The following is an 11,359-nucleotide window of genomic DNA, read 5'->3' on the forward strand; positions in this document are numbered from 1 at the left end:
AATTTCCCGAGGTCTTAGTACGGGTTTGCATTTCACATCACACTATCGAATCGAAGTGAGACGCAGTCAACCAATCAGATGCGGTGTGGTTGACGTTGTCACAATTACGCACTGTAATTGGTTGACTGTATCTCACTGCGTATCGCCTAGATAGTGAGATTGTCTTGTGAAAACTTTACAAAGCAGGATTAGGAATTATCGCGAATAAGTTGTTGTTGTTGTTGTATAGTTGTGTAAGTTGGTTTAATAGTTTAGGTTTGTTATCAAGTATAAGCCAAACTATATTATTAAGCGATCAATCGAACGCACGATGTATGTATGCATTCAGTACACAAATAAAGACGCAACAATATTATGCGATCGAATGCTGCAAAGGAGTATGTACGCATTCAGTACACAAATAAAGACGCAATTATTTAAACGAAAATATCATTTATTTCTACAATAACGAGCGGCGACGAGCCCGCACCGCGCCCGCCGCCGCGGCGTTCGTGCGTCTCACAATATTTACCTTGAAAATAAATACACTGATGATGACACCGCCATACTTGTATCTATGTTGCCAACTAAAATAGATCCTTGTGTACGGTATTAACTTAATGACACCTCTAAACAATATTGACAATAAAAATAAGTAAAGATTTAGCGACAACAATAACTATATATGTATAAGAGACAATGTGAGGTAATGACACGGTAAAAATGTAGCTGTGGTAAATAATTTCGGTTGCTTTACTCTAACTGAACGCAGACTATTAGTATTAGTGATGTACAATTTTTACTGTAAGAGAATCAATTTACAGTTGACAATTTCTATCATTAAAATGCCGTTTAAGATTCATATTTTGTTTACAAACTACAGTTAAGCTATCGTAATAACAAAAATTGTCAACGAGTGTTCAGCGCACGAATTGCTCGTTATAATTACAATTAGTGATGTAAGCGGTGATGTAGCGTATTTATCGCGATTGCTCTCTTCTCGGATTCAGTTAAAATAGAAGCAGCCTCACAAAACAAGCCTTCGTGGCTAACTTATCAGGTGTACTTATGAATTACATTTACAATAAGATGCCGGTCAGCGGACCGAGATGCGAGGGTCGCGTTCCGCGGGGTCCATTTCGCCCCAGCCTCCCTCTAACAATAGAAACACATTAGTACATCTATGGTATCAGATAAACAATTTATTTATCAACAGCAAATGCATCATTGCATTGGTATTTTGCCAGCCCCACATTTCAGATTCAACAATAACCATTTAAGATTGAATGAAAACACTGTATACCTCGCCCTACCTATATGTACAATTAATAAAATATATCTAACACGGTTCGCAAAATAAAGTTAGGTGCAACAGAAATAATCGTTTAGGTACTTAGTTTTACATCTATAAAGAACCTTTCAGGCTGAGACCTGTCGATTCGCTCAAATTCACATCCTCACATATACTTAACCGAACACTATACACATACTAAAGTTAAAGAACATCGACTGAGATTAAACCTAACTTATCGTTAATGAACAACAAAGTGGTTAACTTACAAATTGTAACGCGTTCGTCGTCGCGCGTCACTTGGCGTTACGAATAAAATTATTTTGGAATGTGTGCGACGCGTACATACCCTCCCCTACCACCCAGTTACCGACCTCGCCGATACCGTCTCAACAAAGGATGACGATGACGATGACGATACCAATCGAGACATTGCGCGGGCGAATCTGAGCGAAGTAACAGTGGCCTAGGCGCCGGCGGCGGGCAGTGTCGACTCAACAACCATCCTTCAACCTGTACATCTATGTACACACGCTACTTGAAGCTGTTATTGGATACAATCCAACCCGGAGAGCCGCCACGGCCCGCGCGCCCCTTACACGCAGATGTTATATCACCTACTCATCACTTACTTACAACCTAGTTGAACTCAAAATGTACATTTACATAGAACACTCATTGTGTATCGTAATAATTAGAAATACTTATCATTTATACTCATAAATATAGATTTACTTACACAAACACTAACATACAACATTACGCTGTATATTACAACCTAACCTTAGACGTAAATAGTAGGGATTAGAGATAGATTTATAATATTTGAAATCAATTAAATACTTAAAATGATAATGATTACTGATTGTTTAAAACACGCAAATTATTGAAATAAATCAAAATAAAAAAGGAAGGCAATCACGTACTCTGGCACCTTTATAAAACGTTTATTGTCTAATAAAGAAAGGTGTTTATCTCGCGCTGAACTGGCGTTGTACTTGACCCTGTACAAACACTTAACTAATGGCACACGGCGCCGTAACCATGGGCTACTCTACACAGAATCTGTCAGCCATTGAAAACTTTGCACAACATTTTATATTAATGTACTAATAGTATTGATAACAGAGACCGTGCAAACAGTCCACAACCTCGTGACCTATCTTCACACAGGAACGACTACATATATCATTTTGTGGGTTAATACAGATAAAAATAAGAATAATAATAATAATGTTTACATTAATTTCGTGACCGTATACTTAAAGGTACGGTCGTTCGTTACATATGTACTATACTTTATATCTGATACCCTGAATATAATTTGTTTGATATATATATACTAATATTATGCATACATACATAAATGTGTAGTCATTACTTCGAGGCAAATATATGATTCTTTTTATTGGAGATGTGTAAAATGATAACTATCTGATATGAAAATAATACTATGTTAATAGAAAACAAACTAATTTGATGAATAAATGGTAACGTCCGTTCGGTAATTAAAATGCACATGACTAATAAAAAGAATCAAAGGTGGAGGTATATCGGCTGTGAACTTATGCTGAAGAGATTAGTGTCGCACAAAAGATAATGTTTTATATTTATTTCTAATACGGCACCAAAACAAAAACTGGATCAAAAAAACCTATTTAAAGCTGCTTTGGAAAGATTATGACATGGTCACTATCGTTGTGCCTCTTAGTATGGACAATAAAGACTCACACAGCCTAATGTACCTAACTATGTCATACCATCACAGATCAGCTTTGCCTTCAATAAAACGTCTCAATTGCGAAGCTGTGGGTTTCTTAATTTACCTGTGATTCCTGGTGTGGTGTAATAGAAATGAAAGAGACAAAAAAGCGAAATAAATATAAATTTGCGGTATTAGTTCATGCAAGTAATGCTGCACGTACTATTCACATTCAATGCCACAGCTTCGCGTAATATATGCACCTATATATATTCCATAAATATGTTTCAGAATTAACAAAGTGTGGGATTTTTAACCGATCTTATATGCGACTATTTACATATAATTTAAGTGGTCGTCAATTTAGAAGTACTTGAGATATTACAGTAGTAGTAGGTATGTTATATTAGATAAATACGGCAAAATTTGAGAACGTGACAACTCTCACTTTTTGTATATTTTTATAAAATCATTCATTCAGATTGTGCTCATTAAATAAAACCTGTTTATAATGTATACTTTATAAATTTTACCACAACGATATTATGAGGAACTTTGTTCGAGATAGTTGTTGCTTTGCTATACAACGCTACTTCACTTCCAATTCTATTATCGTGTCTTCCTACTGATATTTACGTCTATAGCGCGTCAATTAAATTTAGCTAGGGTCGAAAGTTGTTTCAAATTGCAATTGAATCACAAAAAATATAAAAATATTGTTTATGTCAAGACATAATTATTATGTGTTCACTGGACGGTATTAGACAAAAATCGGTGCCATATTTATATATAACATAATAGCCTAGAGAAAAGCCGCTTAGATAAATAATGGAAATATACATCACTCATAATAATATCTTCTACTCGTTGATGCGGCCCTCTATACATTCGCACTTGGTGCACAACTCTAAAATAACGTTCAATTAATTGTATTAATTATAAACATTTAGTTTACAACACAAAACATCGATCACAATTTCTGATAAACTAAATCATACGTCTCGCAGCAAGTTTAGAGGAGCGTCTGGTACAGCCTTGCGCTTGTCCTGCTCGCATTTCTTGTATGAAATTTCATTTCGTTGATATAATTTTTTATATTTAATATGATGCCATAATGGGATTGTACCATGAACTTCTCTCCACTTCCAAATTGACGTAAAATTGCAAAAATAAAACGTTTTCAAATTAAATTTTCAACGTCATTATGCATCTACAGACAACGATAACATTATTTTTAGTATTCATGTATACATAATTTTCCCACTTTAAAAGTTGATCTTTACGCTTGTTTACGAACTATATTTAATTATGTTAGAAAAATACGAAATCATGTACTTTCAGTTAACATATTATATATGTTAATAAAGAACAATATGTTTTATAAAAATACATCATCTGTCTCGGCCATAGGCCGATAGATGCTAGTACCCACATTTATTTAAAAATCTATGATTTTTAAGGCTTCGTGCATTTATGTTGAGAGATATATTACATAATAATTACAATATAAGTAGATTTATATGATTGTAAACGTGCTAATAGTTATGTTATTTACAAGGATCATAGTTACATTTGTACTGGTATGGCCAATAAAAATTTAAATGTTTTACAACATTTAGATAAACATTTTAGAGAACAACTGTAAATTTTTAAAGACTATAATAAGATGATAGTCAATTAAAGAATTAAGTATATTTTATAATTTTAATACGTTAACTTTCATTAAAATCTGATACACTCAAGCAAATATCATATTCTAAGTGCGTCAATACATTGTAAGACATTGATGCCACAAGAATCGAACGGATCACATACATCCCAGGGATATTAAAGCATAAAAGCATTCTTGTAACTCAGATAGTGTACAAGATATTCCATATAAACTTTCGACTGTAAAATACTTTACTAGTTAAATGAACAAGAAATGTAATAAGTAACGACAAATTAAAAAAGCCGACGCCAGACGACGCGTTTGCGACGCCGTCACGATAGTATGGTGGCATCGCAAGCACAGACACTAGTAAAACTAATCATTATACGTAAATGTTCGTCTCAACTAAAATTAATAACGGTTTCTTCCACAAATTTCTTCGTTTATAATCACAGACGCTTTCCTAAAATATGTAATAATATTTATCTTCGCTTACGCACCGGATTAATGAATTCTTAGTTTATATGTACTTAATTTTGATGTAAAATAATATAGATTGCTAAATAAATTAACCGTAGCTACACAAGACTGGTGTATAGTATATCATGTATATGTATATTTATGTTACAGATATTAGGTAGATAAATATTTGTTTTATCTGTATTCGGACTAGGCACGCGCGGCACCGGCCGGCGCTTGGCGCAATAACTTATAAAATTTAATCACACACCAAGTAAAACTTAAGCTAATTTATAAGTAAAGTTTGTATAACATTCCAATGATGCGATATAGGGGCGCTTCGCGCGTTTTCTTTCTTCTACTCATTGAAAACATTCACTGGTCATTCAAGATCTGAAAAAAGAAATCGACAACACGCATTTTATTTGCATTTTACAAGGAAATAGTCAATACAGATATATGGCACACTACGTTTATCAGTTAATTTTTAAAGTGATAAAGAAATCTGTATACACTCATAAAGAGAAAATTAATTTCATGTTAGTTTCGTTAAAAGATAATTTATAATACTAAAATGAAAATAACACCGCAATTTTTTCGAAAACATTCGATATTAGTAAGTAGTAAAATATTATATAATATATATGTAAATGTATATATAATATATATGTACAGATTTTATTAAATGTAAAGCATACAATAATTAAATAATATCAATGGGAAACATATATTGGATATTATAGATGAATGATTGTTATATTCTCTATGACCCTGCTTCAGTATCTATAGTTCTGCACGTTAATGAATTTACCGATATTTTATTAACCTATTACTGCAATTTGCGATCATATTTTTTATACACAAGCGATATAATGAACCTTTACAACGCGTAAAATAAATTAGCCCATATCAATATAAAGACATATAAGCGACCGTCTGTGAAGAATAGTTATTTTTATGTTTAAATTTCAATACTCCCCTACTTTTTATTTTTCGTTTTTTGAGTTCAATGATACTTTATTTGATATCAGATAACTTGTTATTGTTTCTTTGTTTTTATTAAAATTTTCAATAAAACCTATAATATCCAGATGATATACAGTTTCAGCTCAGAGAAATAGATTTAACGTAAGTAGGTACATCTGAAAATGAAAGTTAATGATTTAGCCGCATTCATGAAGATGGGTTAAGTACTCGTAGATTACCTGTCGAACTGCTCAGGTAGAAGTGCTGATTGCAAGATGAAGTGCAACAGAATTGTTTAATACTTATTATATTGTGCAACTTGCATATTGTGGTCTCAATACAACACTTATGTTAATGCTTACTCTAGATTGGTGAATGCGGCTCAATCGTGTCGCTTGGCAGGAAACCGCACCTGCCACACACAGATTACACTCTCAGCATTGAGGTAGTTACTGTATCTATGCATTTCGTTCAAATAGTATTTATGTAGATCGCATACTATTACTAACAACAAATAAAGCTTATCAACTTTGTGTGACCTTGACAATATTTACATGGCACTCGAATGAATCAAAAAATTATAATAAGCTAACAAGTCCTATAGTTACAAAAAATATTAGTTGATATTATATATATTAAATTATTTTTTACAAAAAATTTAATTAGATGTTACACATAAATGTTTATTCGTATTTAATGGCTAAGTCAATGGAATCTCTTATCTTAAATAATTTGTTTTATTCTTTAGCTATGTTCATAATTATGAGCAATAATAGTTTGGTAAGGAAATTTATTATTTTCATTAGGAAAAGTATTTTTTATAAATTCCCAATAATAAAGCCCAATATAAATAATAAAAATATATCCCGATAATAAAAATATATAAATGTAAATACACAATAATATTCATAATTTATAAAAAATCCACTTCATGCAGTACGCGAGATTTGAACGTCACCTAATTAATATACATTTGGTCACACTATAGATAACCATGTACCGTTCAAATCTATTTTCTCCCAAAATGTCCCTCGGCTTAAGAATGTGTCTATCTCAAAATATCCTTATTCTTAATATTAGAATAAATTTGTGATTAGTCCAATGTTTACTATTATGTTGATTGAAAATAACTTTCCCCAATGCACCATACTAATCGTACCTCCTTATGATGACATGGCAGGACTTTCCCATGAACTCCAATAAATCAGTCAAGGTATATAATACCTTAAGGTATTATAAGGTATTATATACCTTGACTGATTTATTGGAGTTGGAATTCAGGCTAAACAGTAGCAAGATTCACGTGTACGTATGTGTTCATAAATATTAGAATAATTTTGTGAGTAGTCAAATGTTTACTATTATGTTGATTGAAAATAACTTTCCCAAATGCACCATACTAATCGTACCTCCTTATGATGACATGGCAGGACTTTCCCATGAACTCCAATAAATCAATCAAGGTATATAAATTCAGGCATAACAGTAGCAAGATTCACGTGTACGTATGTGTTCTATCATAACTTCATATTGGACATTTTTAAAAATTTCCATGCCTTGTCCGTCCCATTCATACTGTCAGTATTTTTTAAAGCATTGTTATTTTTATAAATATTTTAGATGTTCGATATTATCAATTTTGTTTGGATATACATATTAGAATATTTATATTTCAAGGTTACTATTTTAGTAAAAATCCTGCAAATAATATGAAAATACAAAAGCAAATAAATGTTAAGCCGCAATACATAGAATCAGTGCAATGTTTCTTAGAGTTGCCAGAAATTTAAAGTACCGATAATAATGTGTGATACACATAAATTTAATTAATTCATATTATTACTGCCAGTTTCAACTTTCACTTCAATTATACATTATTAGAATATTTACGGTAATATATATTCACTGGCAACTCTAGTCGTTTGATGAGTAATGAGGAAATATGATGATAATGTCACATAGAGGATAACGTACAATCGGTCTAGAGTCGACGTGTGCTCAGCACTCCGGTTAACCATTTCACCTCCGATCGGCCTAGAACGAGACATAGTCATCCATCATTCCCTTATGATGTAAATATGTATATATATATATATATATATATATTGCCCGCTCGGTTTCTAATTATATATTTTTGTTATAATTCCTCTAAAGCAAGAAAAAAAATTGAATAAATTTTTGAATTGGATATTAATTTTTGAGCAAATTAATATCCAATTACATTAATTATTGTAACATTGAAAAGTACCAGACTGAAATTAGAGCTTAATGACACACTTGGGTAAAAATAGATAAATACAATTGTAATACTGAGAACATACGAGTACAAAATGCGTACATAAAATTACAAATTATTTTATGAATATATGTTGAAATGAAAATAAAATATTCGGCCGTAAATTAGTTCAACGTCACAATTAGTGGAAGAAGTAAGTACTTACTTTCGTTTGGCATGCAACATTTCCATGAGAAGAGTCTGTGTAGGCGCTTGCCCAGCACAATGCCGCTGGTATAGATGTTCTTCACCCCGGGCCGCTAGTGCGTGGATCTCGGGCACCACTTGCACTAATTTGCCGAATTTATCCTGAAAATGGTTAACACCAAATTGGTCAGTTAATGACTAAAGGTGCCATTGTTGTAGGAATAAACAATATTTCCATGTTCAAGCATCTTAGTAAACATTGTCAATACATATAATAATATTGAAGAAAAGCCAAATTTGTACATTGGATATTATTTTAAAATTCTTCATGGAATATACTTAGTTACTGATATAGATGACGAAAATATAGTTTTGGAATTTTTTTTCTCGACATCTACTAGACCAATTTGCTTGAAATTTGGTAGGTAGGTACCCTATATACCTTATAACATCTTAGATACATTTATTTCATCCGGGTAAATGGTCAGGTTCCCGTAGGATAATTGAAAAACTTTGAATCAAAAATGCCTCAGAATCCCGGGTTAACATCTTATAGACATTTCATACCGGAAAATGAGGGGGTCCAACAATTATAATTATAAAGAACATTTATAAAGAAATCAGAAATAAAAGCGCTAACGAAACGAACGCTAACGACGTTTGTGGTTAATAAAAAACCGGGACGTAAAACGTCATGGAAAATGGGACGCGGCACGCGTTGCAGAAAGCGGGAGTGGGAGTCGGAGCGGGAAATGGGAAGGAGACACTTGTGGGAAACGGGACGGGACATATTGCAAAAAACATGATGGCACAATATGTAGAAAACGGTACGGGATATCTACTTTACATTACATAGCAGGAAGCGGGATTGGATAAGTTTGCGAGACACGCAGCTTACAGAGTACGCGATAAAAACATTACTGAGATTTTGCTATGAAATTCACGCGGGCGAAGCCGCGGGCAAAAGCTAGTAATATTTGAGGATTGTTCTAGTTGATCGATTGCAATCTCATTGTTTGCGTTGTAATACTTGGGTATTATTCAGAACGTATGTTCATTGGTTCCGGTTTGTTTGTCCGGCAAATGACGTACGAATTAATTAAACGATTCAGAGAAATTGAAATTCAAAGTAAATAACTAATTACAGAATACATACCTGTATCGTAGGGTAACAGGTGAGTGTGTAGTCAAGTAAAGCAGCTTGTACTGTCTGGTAACCGTCTCGGACGCACTTGACGTTTACGATGCCCCTCACCTCTGAAACCCCAAGATAACTCTTCAAAACAAACATATGAATAAACGTTGTTATAACCTGTTTAAACATCATAATAATTTCAACATATAAAACATCGAAAACAGTATAAATAATCACAAAGCATTCGCATTATAAAATAAAAAGTTCAGAGAAAAATATACTGACCAGGATTTAGTAGAAGCAAGAATTTAACGCAGATGTAGTCGGGAACATCAAACTTTAGCTCCGATAGCTTGTGCTGCAGCTCATTGAAATGATCTGCCAAAGTCGGGACGCCCAGCAACCCAAGGCATAATAAATCGAACTTCTGTCCGTTATGAAGTGTAGTTTCATCTGGCAGCCCATTGTGCATTCTCTGGTGAAGGTGGTCTAAGACCAGCATATCCGACCACGAGTGTTGCAGTAACTTCATTTGATCGTCAACCTGAAACAAAGAAAATCAACATTTCTACACGCGTAGAACAAATCGATTGAGAAATTTAGTCTTTCTAAAGGAACTTTGCCGTCGCTTTAACTGGAGTAAGGAAGCAGTTACAACAGTATTTTTAAACAATTCGCATAGGGCATCCTTTCGTCTGGTAAATATACTGCTCTCTTACTCCAAAAACTGAATAAAAATTTTGACGGCATAACAAGGGGTCTGATATTTGTTGTGTGGCATTGAGCATGTGACCTGGGATTGCAGTCGGTTTACCTAGTAGTACTTAGTAATTTACTTTTAATAAATCTATATATTGTGAATTAATCTCGAATACGCGACACTATCTTTAAACGAAATGCTATCTGCCAAGGTGTGACCACGACAGTGTCGTTTCATGACCTACATTTTACCGAGTTGCATTAGTAAATACGGGGCGGTGCGCGAGCGCGTTAAATTTGCCGTTTACGAAATGTTACAACTAAATTTTAGAGCTTGGAGTATTGCTACACCGCATACTGCTTGCTCAACACGATGAATCGAGATCGGCCCAATCGGCCAAATTGGCATAATATTGATGTTGTATCAATAGAATCAAACTTTCAGGACGCAATTTCATACTGTTTGTATTTGTACGTATGTATTTAACGAACAATGTTAAGTACTAGGGTATTTAACTTTTGACATCTAACGCAATCAATTTTTTTTAAAAGATATCCGATAATTCCTATATTACGTACGTAACTAAACGATGCCGCCAAAAAAGAAAAGTAAGTAATGTTAATATCTATACATATTTTTTGTCGCGACATTTCTAAACTTAAAAAAGGTTAAAAAGTAAATTTAGAATTATACTTACTGAAATTACATTGTCAACAGATCTTTCATTCTTTTACATTTGATTTTATCGATGGAAGTCAGTTGATTGTCATTACTAAGTACATAAAACGTTACGGACATGAACATCAATCCTAATAATAAAATATAAACTGGCCCCAAAGTCTCGCGTAAGGCACAGAAAGAGCTTCTATTTTCAAGATGCTAAAGCATAGGAGCGGAGTGACTGTGAAATATGCGACCTTTTACGACGGAAACGTCGTGTAGCATTCCCTTCGGGCGGCCATCTTGCTTCGAGTTCTCCTCGGTGCTAGGTAGATACCGCGCGAAGTAGGTCAAAGTCGCGTTGCTCTTTACTAAGTATAGGTAAGGTCTTGAT

General features: G+C 33.5%; 1 protein-coding gene across 6 annotated transcripts in view; it reads right to left on the minus strand.

The window, feature by feature from the left end:
• Positions 1–415: 415 nt before the first annotated feature.
• The window catches only part of ftz-f1 (ftz transcription factor 1), a 72,405-nt gene continuing 61,461 nt past the window's right edge, over positions 416–11,359 (minus strand). For 2 of the 6 annotated variants that reach the window (XM_053767631.2, XM_053767629.2), the window contains 6 exons: positions 9,891–10,149; positions 9,627–9,727; positions 8,490–8,632; positions 8,023–8,082; positions 6,411–6,460; positions 416–5,475 (listed from right to left, as the gene is read on the minus strand). In XM_053767631.2, the coding sequence (XP_053623606.1) occupies positions 6,412–6,460; positions 8,023–8,082; positions 8,490–8,632; positions 9,627–9,727; positions 9,891–10,149 (612 nt within the window). In that variant the 3' untranslated portion in view covers positions 416–5,475; position 6,411. The remainder of the gene's footprint in view (positions 5,476–6,410; positions 6,461–8,022; positions 8,083–8,489; positions 8,633–9,626; positions 9,728–9,890; positions 10,150–11,359) is intronic. The other 4 variants (XM_053767635.2, XM_053767634.2, XM_053767633.2 and 1 more) reach the window with 3 other exon arrangements.

The sequence above is a fragment of the Plodia interpunctella genome, chromosome Z (genome assembly GCF_027563975.2).
Source record: "Plodia interpunctella isolate USDA-ARS_2022_Savannah chromosome Z, ilPloInte3.2, whole genome shotgun sequence".
Classification (NCBI taxonomy): domain Eukaryota; kingdom Metazoa; phylum Arthropoda; class Insecta; order Lepidoptera; family Pyralidae; genus Plodia; species Plodia interpunctella.